The sequence below is a fragment of the Artibeus jamaicensis genome, unplaced genomic scaffold, assembly GCF_021234435.1.
Source record: "Artibeus jamaicensis isolate MK-2021 breed Jamaican fruit bat unplaced genomic scaffold, CSHL_Jam_final contig_444, whole genome shotgun sequence".
In the NCBI taxonomy this organism is placed as follows: Eukaryota; Metazoa; Chordata; class Mammalia; order Chiroptera; family Phyllostomidae; genus Artibeus; species Artibeus jamaicensis.
In genome coordinates this window covers 11,142,565-11,156,169 of record NW_026521831.1, presented here as the reverse complement: position 1 = coordinate 11,156,169, position 13,605 = coordinate 11,142,565, and the positions used below count along the sequence as shown (strand labels likewise).

Genomic DNA, 13,605 nt, shown 5'->3' with positions numbered 1-13,605 from the left:
CCTGGGTGTTAAGAGAGGAGGGAAGGTTTTCCAGGAAGAAGATGCAAGAGGAGCAAAGCACGAAGCAGACAACACAACATGGATACGAGAATAAATGGGAAAGTTGGTGGTTGTTGAGATTAGAGAGAGATCTAATAAACTGCCAAGGAACTGGGCTTTACCGTTGTGTTCATCGTGTAAAGGCAGAGATGAAAACCAGCCCTCTACTAGAGGAAAGACCAGCTTACCTAGGGACAAAACACAACGTGGGGAAAACAGACACTGGAAAGCCCAGGTCTGAGCTCTGAGGCATTCCAGCACTTACTGGGTAGGCAGAAGATAATTAGCCTACAAAGAAAATGGAGCCAGAACAGTAGGCTGAAAAAAACAGAGAGAATGAATACCCAAAGGCAGGGAAGAGGATGTTGTGAGAAGGAGCAAGTGGCTAAGAGGGTCAGATACTGCTGAGAATTTTAGAAGAGAACTGGAAAATGTCTTCCATCTTCAGTAACAGGGTACTTGGTACTTACTAGTGAGGGTTTTTCAATGAAAGATGAAGGCAAAAGCTGTATTGAAATGGGGATAGAAAGCTGATAATTGGAAGAAGAGAGAGTAAATTAGGCAGTTTTTTGAGAATTTTACTGTGAAAGAAGGAAATGTGATATAACTGGAGAAGGCTTAAATTTTAGGTAGGAATTTTAAGATAATTTGAACATTTTTTGGGGGGGAAGAGAGACAAAAAATTGATGTCAAAAAACAGATATATACAGAAAGTTTTGTAAAATCAGAAAACAACTTTTGAAATTTATTATTCCCCCCAAAATGGGATAAAATATAAATAGGTTGAAAAAAATTTTAGACGTGTGTGACTAGTTAGGAAAAACTAACTCAATCCTTTTAAATTAGATATAACATGGTAGTGGAATTGTCAGGAGGAGACACATGGGTAGCTGCTGGCAGAATCTGAAACGCAATGTTAAGGTTTTCACAACCAGTCTAGCCAGGCGCTGCAGAAGCCTCACTCCGTCCCCAGCATCAACTGCTGCTCCTCAGTCTCTTCCACGGAGCCTCCCTGACTACGCACAGAATGAATGAATGGCCCCGAGCAGCTTGATGCTGATAATGCAGCTCACCACAAATCAGTCTCACGTGCCTGTCTACTAATTTGGAAAATATTTGCAGTCTTTCACTTGACTCCAGATATTAGTGTTTCTTTTAATATCAAATTGTTAACATTTTCTACCACAAGGAAAAGAGCCGTTCTAGGAAGTTAGGTGACTGCGCCCTGAGACATTACGTTGTACCCAAGTTTGACCACCAGTGTGTTAAATTCTCACCTAGTTTGTGCCCCTCCAATCACTACATCACTCTCCTGTGAAGTTACGCTTATTTCACTGCTATACTTAAGGACCTGCTTTATGTTAAGTAAAAAACTAAGGAGAAATAGTGACCAGGTAAATTTAGAAGGATTGAGACTGTTTTGTGAGTTAGAATTTTGGGGTTGAACTACAAATACAAATAGTTACAAATATTCACAACTATTATAACTATCATGTAACTATTATATGTAATAGTTACATATATATACTATGTTATGTAGTAAATATATAGTTACATATATATACAACTATATATGACTATTATACTATATAAGTTATAATAATCATTATAACTATTTCAATAATCCTGTCAGCAATTTTGTACTAAATTGCTAAAATATGGACTTATTAGATATAACAGCTTAGCCAAGTTCTTGCAAACAATAATTAAAAGGGTAAGCCTTGAAAAAAAATGACTTTTTAATGCAACAAGCTATATGATAGGAACTCCTAAGCATTTCATATGCATATTAAAATTTTGGTTGCAAAACAACACAAATGTACTTGATGCCACTAAATTTTACACTTTTTTTAAATGGTTGAAATGGTAAATTTTATATTTTATCACAACAAAATTAATTTAAGGGAAACAATCTCAGCATATCTCACTCTAAAAACTTGGCCCAAAAAGAAGAGTCAGCCTCTATAGAAAACTAAGAAGTACCAGAGAACATGTTGTATTTGAAAAAGCAAAAGATATGAAAGAAAGAGTTTGAGGCAGAAATAAACAGGCTGGAGAGATGCACACAAGCTGTGTTAATTAAGAATTATGAACTTTATCCTAAGGACAGTACACAGTTTTTATTATACTTTAGAAAGAGGAAGGATGAAAATGAATGTTTTAAAAGGCATCACTGTCGCTGTAGAGTGAAGAAGGCTTTGAGGAAAGTAAAACAGGAGGTAAAGAGACCAGCTGAGATGCTATCCCACCAATCCAGTTAGGAGATGGCAGAAGCCTACACAAGACTACAACTGTGAGCATAGAAGGAAGCAGATTAATTGCAGAGCAATTTAGGAAGTGGATACTTCAGAACTGTGATTAACTAGACAAAGGAGGCAACAGAAAGAAATGAATTAATGGTTTCTGGATTGGGCAATTGGGTGGATGCTCCTACCACTCACTAAGCTAGAGAAGAAAGATTTCCTAAGTACTTATCCTTGGAACACATGTGGATATATACCAATTTTTTAACGTTTTTAAATTTATTTGAAAAAGAGAAGGATAGAGGAAGGGGAAAGAGCGAGGGAGGGAGGGGGAAGAGAGAGAGAGGGAGAGAGACACCCACTGGTTGATGCACTCATCCATGCACTCCTTGGTGGGCTCCCGCATGTGCCCCCACCGGGGATGGAACAGGAAACCTTGGTGCAGCAGGATGATGCTCCACCCAACTGAGCCACCTGGCCAGGGCCATAGCGAATGTTTTAATGGCTGTATAAAATTCAGTTGAATGTACCATATTATAATTCAACACTAGATGTCAATTGCCTTAACAAAATTCTCAAACGTTTGCAATGACCCAAACAAAGGAAGAAAAATAGGAATTCTTTTCAAAACATAAAGCTGCACACAACAAAGTCAATGACCCATTTTTAAAGCCTCAATGTCCCTCCGCCCCATCCCCTTTAATGGCAGAGGATCATTACTGAAAATCAATACTACCAAGAAAAGTGAGGACCCGACAAATTTATAGTTCACATTTTAGCTATAATCTACAAAGCATTCTTATCTCTAAACTAGGGTTTCTAAGTTAGCATAATTTTCTGTCAAACTCGTTTTTATAAATATACTTCCATATTTAATAAAACTAACATACAGATTAATAACTAAGAAAATGGGTAGGAACAAAGATTATCTTGTCCACCTCACTTAGAAAAATCACTGTTTCTGCTTCTACCCTAATACCATACCTTACTCTAAGTACAGTGAAGGAGCCGTCCTTCATTCCAAGGGCAAGATGGATTCCATCTCCGTTCACGGCGGCACAGCGAACAGGCTCCTCCATGTTACACCTTGCTATTAATGCGTGATCTACTAGGCTCCATAACCTGTAACATTTAATAAAAATAAAGAACAGTTAACTAGTGTATGCTTAAAAATGACTGACTCCTTGAAAAGATTTTGGTTAAGATAATCCCATTTTGAGATAAATCTAGATTTTTAAATGTGTGTTTTGTGGCAAGGAATTCTTTTTTTAAACTTCCATTGGATTTTGCAGAGAGAGAGGAGGGGGGAGAGAGAAGCATCACTGTTGCTCCACTTATTTATACACTCACTGGTTGTTTCTGGTGTGTGCCTAACCAGGGATCAGACCTGCAACCTTGGCATATCCATGCAAAACCCTAACCAACTGAGCTACCTGGCCAGAGCCAAGGAATTCTTATTTACGAAAAGAGAAATACTGTTCATACTTCGTATGACAACGGTTGATAGAACCCTGTAATGACTGGGTTTTTCATCTTCCCCCCTCATTCATTCCAGGTAGATGATTTCTACCCTGATCCGAGGGGAGATCTGGGTGCACCACAGTGGTGCAGGGTACGCACTGTGCATACGACCCTCCAAATGAAGACTGCAGATTCAGAGTCTGTTTCGGACTCTAATGTTAAACATCCACGACAAAAATTATTATACTTCCAAATTAATTATTATACTTCCAAATAACCCAAAACTAATGGAAATTAGTTACTGTTTTGGAGGAAGCTATAACAGAACTGTTTTACATCAAACCTCCTGGGATGCAGCTGAAACAGAACTTCGGGAGAACACTGCAGGCACTGTAAAATCAAGGTGGCAACCTAACAAACTGGCGAGGATCAGTAAAATTACAGATTCTTAACCGTTTTTATGGCGCTCTTTTTATTTTTGGTTTCGTTTTTCCTTTTTTTAAGCCTCTAAGTTCTGCAGCGCCCAGGAAGCATCAGAGAAACAAACGCCGAGTCTGCCCACTCTGTAAAACGAGGCCCGGGGCGCGCCTCCCACGGCCCAGCATCCACCCGCCAGCCCGGCCGGGACTGCCTGGGCTCGGCCGCACCTGTGGGCTGACGGGCTTTGAGGCGTTGGTCTCCTGTGGCCCAGCAGCACTGGGCACTGAGCACAGACGCAAGAAGCCCCCACAACGGGCACAGCCACGTGGCCGCCCTGACTCCAGGAGCCGTTGTGGCAGCAGCCCGGCAGCAGGGCCCCACAGCACCACTTGGAGAAAACGGCCTCTGGGTAGAGGGAGAGTCGCACTTCATGACACTGACCGGAGGGCGGGCGGGACCACGAGGGTGGCCGAGGCCTGCAGGTCCCACTACTCACTTCGGCAGACACAACAAAGTGGGGAGGGGAGCACAGGGGCAGGCAATATCTTTCAAAAAAAGAAAAAAACTTGTGTATGTTGCTGTCTTATAGGAAAAATGATTTTGTACATTGTTTTTATATTCAAGAAAATGTGCTAAGTTCTTTTTAATTCTTTTTTTAAAGATTTTATTTATTTATTTTTAGAGAAGGGAAAGGAGAGAGAGGGAGAGAAACATCAATGTATGGTTGCCTCTTATGTGTCCCCTACTGGGGACCAGGCCTGCAACCCAAGCATGTGCCCTGACTGGGAATCGAACCAGCGACCCTTTGGTTCTCAGGCCTGCGCTCAGTCCACTACGTTACACCAGCCGAGGCAAGATGTTTCAATTCTAATAATTTCTCCGTGTCTTCCTTTCAATGTTTTACATATACAGCCATAAAACCTGCAAATGGGAGCTGTTTCTTCTCTTCCAATCCAAGCAGCTATGTATCTCTTTACATGTAAATATACACACATCACATATAAATGGCATTTGACCTTCCTGTGCTGACAAAACTTCTAGTCTACAGCTGAAAATAATAGTGAAAAACAAAATGGTGAAAGCGGAAATCACAGTCTTCTTCCTGATCCCTAAGGAAAATTTTTCATGTTTTACTGTTTACTGAAGACTTCCTATGCTCTACCACAGGGGTGGGCAAACCATAGCCTGTGGGCCACAGTGAGCTTGCTGCCTGTTTTTGTACCATCTGCAAGCTAAGAACAATTTTTATATTTTTAAATGGTTGAAAAAGATGAAAAGAATAACATTTTGACACATAAGAGAATGTATGGCACTCAAATGCGTGCATCAAGCTTTTGTTTGCACACACGTTTGTGTATCTATTGTCTGTAGCTGCTTTTACACCACGGAGGCAGCACAGCGAGGCACTCAGAGAAAAGCAGACGGCAGACCGTGCACGGCACCGACAGCACTTTGCATGGCTCCTTCAGCACCACTAGACTGCAGTGACACCGTTGTGACTTCAGCACACTAGACTGCAGTGACACTGTTGTGACTTCAGCACACTAGACTGCAGTGACACTGTTGTGACTTCAGCACACTACTGCAGTGACACCGTTGTGACTTCAGCACACTAGACTGCAGTGACACTGTTGTGACTTCAGCACACTAGACTACAGTGACACCATTGTAACTTCACGGAACTTTGAGTGCCGCCTGTACTATATGGTGACATTTTATTAGTTTCTAGTACATACTATCATGTCAAAGTAAGAAAAAGAACAAGTAAACTTTGAATGTTGCATTTTTTAAGGCACAGCAGAGATGAATTAGACAGTTATTGAATAGGACGGTAAAGCACTGTTTAGGATGCAATGACATTTTATCCGTCCTAAAAAAATACAAATACGCATTATTACCCGACTAAGCACTCATCACAACATTTTCAACTCACAGGAAAAAACTAGTGAGAAAAATTAGAAAATCTAACATAAAATACCTTATTGCACCAGACTATCTTTAAAATTTTAAAATTAAAATGAAGTTTCAACAAAAGTAAGTTTCTGGGTGGCTCATCTGTTAGCCAAACAAACAAAGGTGTTTATCAGTAAAGGATTAACTAAATTATTTTGAATTGCAGCAACTGAAGAAATATGTCCAAAGAAAATAAAATTTAAGACTATTAGGTTTTGGGTGAGAACAGTTGCTCAAAGAGCTGAGAGTACTGGGAACAACACTAACAGCTGATAAAAAAAAAAAACAAGGCAAATAATTTTGAGTGGTTGGTTTTTCTTGAATCTTGATGAGGATACTACTCAGTTGTCTATTTGAGGTGTCAATGCCAAGTTTGCAGTGAAGAACAAATGGCTTCTATGAATAGTGTGTGTGGAAAAACTACAGGTTTTAAAAAACATCAATGAGAAAACACTAATATAATACAATGTAAAGTGGAATCAAATTATGGTGAAAAATATGTACGGGGAAAATGCCTCCGGCTAGTTTATAAAACCAGTGAAAACATAAGGTGTGGACACTACTTAAACAGACAGCCCAATGTTTCTCCAGGAAAATGGGTTTATTTGGGGAAAAGAATTGCAACTGGGGACGTGTGGTCTAATGACAAACTGCACACAAGTCCAGACAAACAAAGGGAAGGAAACTCTTTTACAGAGGGGGGGGTGGTATTATAAACAGTTCTTCCCATTGACCACAGGGCATGAAAGCTCCCCCTTCTGGCCTCCTGACCTCATTTTAAATGAGGTTTCTGTTGACTTAGTTTTTACAAAGCCTATGAATTCACTGCATTTTTCTTGTGTAAGTATTCTGCTAAAAAAAATTCAATACTGTTTTTCAATTGACAGTGTTAACCATGAGCTTCAATAGCTCTTGTGGATTTAATCTGTCAGTTCTGAATTTTTGTCAGTAATAGAAGTTAAAAATTCTAACTTGCCATACTAAAAAGCAGTTTAATGGCTTAGCGGCAGTAAAGTTTTATTATAATATTTTGATCTCACAGCCAAGAATAAAATTTTTCTGAACCATAGCTGCTCTCAACTACTATTATTAAACACTGAATAGCTTTGGAAATTAGCTTTTGCTACAGACTTGATACTGTTTCTTAATGAAGTCCATCTACACTTACTGGTGCAACTAGTGCTGTGATCAAGTTACCTGGACAACAATCAATGCTATTTGAATAACAACATTAAGCTGCTGTATACACTTCCTTTATACACTTCCTGTGCAATCAAAACCTGAAGCAAGAAACAAGATCTCCATTCCCACACACGTTTGCAGGGGATATATGTTCAGAGCCCGATCCATGGTTCTGGCTGGGTGTATTAGACTGTCTTCCGTGGGTGGGCCTCGAGTCTTAACTTCTCTGGCCCTCTGCCCCTGGACAGAGTCATAAATGAAGCCCAAGTTTGTCCAATGGAAGAAAAATGCCTTCAGGGCAAGAGTGACTCTGGCCCACTGGTGGTCCTAAATTCCCATTTTCTTCCACAATTTGGCTGACAGTTCCTTACTATCTTGACTGTTCTTTGAACATTTTTACGGTGATTTACATTTTAACCAGCATTCTTAGCTGTTCTCAATGGAAGAGTTCTTTCCAAATAACTTGCTCATCAATAATAGAAACAGTAGTCTGAGCAATTACTTTTAAAAGACTAATTCCCCGTTTTCCAACAGCAATGCAGGAGCTGATAACAGCAGTATGTCTAATATGAAAGGAACCACAGAATAGTTCACAGCAAAGCATACGGGTAAGGGTAACCCACAGCAACTTTCCACAGATGGCCACAGAGCCGTGGCATCTCCCAACCCCTACAACTGGAGTGGCACAATGGCAGTGAACAGCATGGCTGGTTAACACACCATTTACCAAATACGTAGTTATCTGGAAAGAGTCAGGCTGCATGTCCACTTTACTTCTTACACTAAAGTAAACTTCACAGAGATCGGGAATTAAACATACAAAATAAAACTACTAATGTACTAGAAGAATATATTGAAAACCTTTTTAACTTTGGGGAAGATTATGATAGAAAACTCAAACATCCTAAAAGAAAATATTGATAAATTCAGCCACATAGAACAAAATAACAAAAAACCCTTTTTGCATGGTAAAAAAACCAACTAAGCAAAGTAAAAAAAAAACAAGTAACAAATGAGTGAAAATTGTTTACAACATATATCACAAACAAAAGGTAAACAAATATCCATAATGTATAAAGATCTGTTAAAAATAAAGGAGAAAAGATCTGCAACCCTACAGAAGAAAATGGCAAGAAACGCGAACAGATGGTGGAAAGAATTCTAGGGAACCAAACAATCATCTTCTTAACTATTAAATGGGAAAAAATTAAGCACTTTCTGCTTTCCCTGTACAAACTGTACCCAAGATAACCAAATAGTTGATGAACAGAAATTCTTTATAGAATTATGCTAGCTAACAAGTGAATAATGGATAATGAATGATAAAGTTACAAGTAACAGGTCTACATCATGTATTCTCAACAGGGGCAAAACTACCTAAAAAAGTATAAAAATTAGCTCTTAGGGATAAAAATCTTAAATATTACAGTGGTTTGTGGTTCTCCAAAGGGCCACAGTACAAAAATGAGTGTACAGTTCTTTGTGGTGTTAAAATTTCATGGGAGAAGTGATTAGGGAAAAAAGTGTCTATACGTTCTTATACTTTTTAAAGTATAAGAAAACAGTAATTTAAAAAAGAAGGTTTAAAAACACTGATCTAGATAATAACCATTAATGGCTGCTAAGACAAAAAAGAACCAAATACACTGTGGGGGCAAAAATAGGTTTGCAGCCCCCTATTTTGTAAGTAGACAAAATACAGTTTATTCTTGTATTATTATTTATATTATTATATTATTATATATTTTATTACTTTTCATATGAACAACTATAAACCTACTTTTGCCTGACCCTGTATTTCACACCATCAAGCAGGGACACACATTACCACCTATAAATAATCTTAGTGAAAATTCATAATTGCATCTTATCAAACCTCTAGATCTATTTGTTACAAAGTAGAGGAGAGGCGTTAAAATACACTATGAGTATGCAATTAACCAAATTCAGCATGTGGGGAACTCTAGAAGGCAAATATTTTCTTCAAGAAATAAACTGTAAGAAAGGGAAAAAAGGAAAGGAAGCTACACGGTGACAGAGATTTAAGAGACAGGTCGGCTCTTGGAATCTATGGACCCTACATGGAGCCTAATTGTAAAAAGCAGGTAGGAATGGTGTGCGGGATTGGGAAGGTGTTTCGAATCACCTGTTAGAGATATACCCGAAAGTCATTACACATGACATGGGGAACGAAGACGACAAAGCGGAAAAAGACCTCAACTCACACCCTGGCCAGTGGTTCTCAAACTGCAGTGAGCATCACAGCCATCTGGCCTGCTACGCCCGCAGTGGTGGGTGCCTGATACTGGGCCCCGGATGTGGCGTGAGAATCTGCAATTCTCACAAGTTCCCTGGTAAGGCTGATGTTGCTGGTGCAGGAACCAGGCTTTGAGAACCCCTGTCAGAGACAATGGGCTGATTTCTTAATGTGCAGAAAGATTTTGTTAGACCCTATTTTAGAATAATTAGAAAAAGACCAATGAACTAATAGTAAATAGGCTAAGAGCTTGGGGAGGTCACAAAGAAGGAAATATAAATGTCCTCTAAACATATGAAAACATACTCAACACCCTTCAATATGAGGAAAAATTTCCCATTTTCAAATAATAGCAAGATATCTTTCACCTTTTGGAGTAGTAATGTTGGCAAGGGTGAGGGAGAATGCAGTGTCAGACACTGCGATGGGCATGCAAATTGTTACTGCCTCTATGCAGGGCTATCAAAATTTAAAATGCACGTGCTCTTTCAACACTAAGAATTTATCAGAGATCATTATTATACACAGGTACACAATGACATAGGTATAAGGATATTCATTGGAAGTATTATATTTAATAACACAAAACTGGAAGAAACTAAACTCACATCAATAATGAATTAGCTGAATACATTACAGTACATTTATGTATTGGAATATTACGGGATTTTTAAAAGGTAGAGGTAGCTTGTACATTTTGATATGAAACGAACTCTGACTTATGTTTTTAATAGGAAAAAACAAATCTTATAAATAGTGAATTCTATTACTTTCAAGTGCCTATTAATTATGTTTATTTGGTATACCACAAGTTGATAAAATTTAAATCCATGCATTTTTAAAACTTTTTCTTTTGTTTATGTAAGGGCACATTCCAGCCTGTACAAGTATTTTATAATTTGCTTACCTGACTGAACGATCATCACTTCCGGTCACGGCCAAAGGTTTAGTCGGATGGATGGCAAGTGCCCAAAGTTCGCCTTCACAATGCCCTTGCATAATGAGGAAAGGTTTATTTCTTTCATGCACCACGATTTCAAAAATTTCACTGTCCTGTGTTCCCACTAGAATGTGGTCACTGCGCCAACACACACTCCTCACAGACAAACCTAGTGAATCGGATTTAAGAGCAGTGCTGTAGTAACAGAATTCCAAAGGGCTAAGTCAATAAAAAGAATCTACAAGTCTGTCATCCACGTATCCTTTTCAGTTCTCGATGCTGTTTTCTACATGGAACGACCCCGCCCCTACACACTGGTCAGTACTCTTCTTCCTCGTTAGACAGCTCCAGTCACAGTCAGGTGGCTCCTCTCGGCCACAACCTTCCAGCACAGTTTGCATCATTCAAACAGTAAGTATTCAGGAACCAGCTTTATAGAACAGTATTTACTTATTTCTTACAATAATCTGGCTTTTCATGTGTCTGTACTTCATTTCTTCAATCTGCCCATAAAATCTTTAAGAAAAAAAGACTTCTACTTTTTCCATACACTCCACAATTCCTTTTGGGAAAGCCAGTCTCTCTCAGGTTTCTTACCTACACAATCCACTCAACACAGAGGAGCTGTGTGCAAAGGTCCCTCCGACACTCAGCATGCTTTATTTTCAGCAGCTTGTTTGTGCCAGTGACATCTAACACTCTAACAGCAAAATATTTCCAAGACCCGAGGTTACCAAGGAAGTGCCCACCACCTCACTCTGCAGGTCCCACTGTAACAGTCACTACACATGCGGAAGAATCCTTGTTGTAACACAAACCGTCTTTACACAAAATTTCTCCTGTTGAAGAATTTCAATTAAATGTATACAGTTTAAAGGAACAATGTAAGTCTCCTTTATATTTACAAAACACACATTTATGTTTACTGAAAGAGATAAGATAATCCTTGATATATTTAGAATTTGCCTAGTAATGAGATATTTGTTTTGTTATTACCTTTGTATCCCTGGTCTGTTTCCCTGAGATCAATCACAGTAATCGGTTTAAAAGTTAAATCCCAAAGGCGAACACAGCCATCTCTGCCACCAGTAGCAAAGCCTTCTTCTGAAGCATTCATGCTAAAAATCCCTGCCTAGAAGAGGAAATAATTTAACAATACATACCTTTTAAGAAAATCTACTATATAAAGGTAGAAACCCACTTTAAAAGATTTCGATGTGACCCAGGAATAAACAAATGCATCACAGAACACCAATGAAAATCTAGAAATAAGCCTATGTATATATAGGAACTCAATATATGACCAAGGAGGTATTTAATGGTATGGGAATAACATAAAAGACAATAAAGTTAAATTTTATACCATATAAAAATAAACTACACATAAGCATAAAATTCTAAATGTAAAACAGAAAATAAATGTTGGCAAAGAGTCAGAACGCATGTAACTTTGGGCTGTGAAAAACCTTTTAATGCATGGCAGATTACCCACAAGGTATAAAGGAAAGTTTTTAAATTTTCATATAAGATATCATAAGCAAAGAAAAATGGATTGCAGAAATACTTGCACTGTATATGACTGTCAAGAGGTTAGTATCCCTAATACACAAATGAATAAATGGAAGAAAATTCAACAAAAACAACAAGCAAAAAGCATATGAAAGCCAGTTAATAGAAAAGGAAATCAAGTAGTTGATAGACAGGAAATTTCACAAACAGGCAGCAAATTAAAACAAGAGGTTACTGTATTTTACCAGCAGACAAGCAAAAATTGACAGACGCAGTCACAGCCTGTGCTGATGAGGAGAGGAAAACTGTTTTTACGATGGCAAAAATGTGAAGTGCCACAACCTTTGTGGGAAAGAGTCTGGTATTTCTGGTCTTTAGGCATTTTGCTTAAGGCAAGTTCTGTGTAAATGCTTCTTTACTATATTTAATACATAATGTATATTTAATAGTGGTTCGTGTGAATATTGGGTTGGCTGAAAGTTTGTTTAGTTTTTTCCATAAAATAAAAGACACATTTTTCATTTTCACCATAACAATACTGATTTGGATACTTTGGGTGTGTCAGCTGCTTGCTGCATGTAGAACACCGATTGTTCTCAATGTCTCAATTTGATCGCTATCAACTTCAGCTGGTCTGCCCAGCCATGGAGCCTCTCAGCACAAAACTCTGCAAACCATTTCTGACACATTTGATCGGTCATGGCACCTTCTCCATACCCTGCACAAATCTTTTCTTTCGTTTCAGTAGTGTTTCTTCCTTTCCTGAAATAATAAACCATAATAGGCCCAAAAATGTTGCATATTTCCTTCCATCTTCAATATTAAAATGGCTACCCCAAAATTCACCAACTTGGTAAGTTTTTTAAAAATGCACACTGCTATGACAGCTGTCACAATACAGTCTAACAAAATTGTTTTGAATGAAGTTAAAGACAACTAAGTGTACTAGAGCCATCTCACAACAAAAGCCAAACAAACTTTCTGGCCAACCCAACGTATCACCACCTCTCCCACTTGAGGACTCACTGCCAACAACGCAGCGGCCCTGTGCGCTCCAGCCCCTTCATACCGCGCGGGGGACCTAACTGCTAACAAGCCCAAATCAAACCACTGAAAGGTTCTAACAACAGATTTTTCCCTGATTTGATGATTTGTTTATATGACAATCTCATGAAGTACAAAAATTCTTTTGCCACTCACTTAATGAATAATATTAAAATTTAAAAGTTGTATTTTTTTCTACCCTGGCCGGTGTGGCTCAGTTGGTTGGAGCATCATCTCACAATAGAGAGGCTGGGGTGTCAGGGCACAAATATAGGTTGCGGGTTCAATCCCCAGTACGGGTGCAAAAGGGAGGCAATCAATGCTTCCCTCTCACATTGATGTTTCTCTCTCACATCGATGTTTCTCTAAAAGAATATCCTCAGGTGAGGATACAACAAAGTCGCTTTTTTCTAGAAGTATCCTACTTTTCCCACTAGTAAATTAGCCACAAGAGCAGTACCTTTATTCTAATGTGGTTAAGTGAGAATACTTTTAGGTTGATTTTAAACGAGCTTTTTTTTAAACTCTACTCTGAGAAAGATACTATACTAAGGAAA

The 13,605-nt window shown here is 38.6% G+C and overlaps 1 protein-coding gene across 13 annotated transcripts in view; it reads right to left on the bottom strand.

The window, feature by feature from the left end:
- The window catches only part of EML5 (EMAP like 5), a 122,747-nt gene that overhangs the window by 83,670 nt on the left and 25,472 nt on the right, over window positions 1–13,605 (bottom strand). For 12 of the 13 annotated variants that reach the window (XR_008391778.1, XM_037130187.2, XM_053665966.1 and 9 more), the window contains 3 exons: window positions 11,492–11,627; window positions 10,463–10,664; window positions 3,267–3,404 (listed from right to left, as the gene is read on the bottom strand). Coding sequence is in view for 12 of the 13 variants with exons in the window: in XM_037130187.2 (XP_036986082.2) it covers window positions 3,267–3,404; window positions 10,463–10,664; window positions 11,492–11,627 (476 nt within the window). In the remaining variant the exon portion in view is untranslated. The remainder of the gene's footprint in view (window positions 1–3,266; window positions 3,405–10,462; window positions 10,665–11,491; window positions 11,628–13,605) is intronic. The other variant, XM_037130191.2, reaches the window with a different exon arrangement.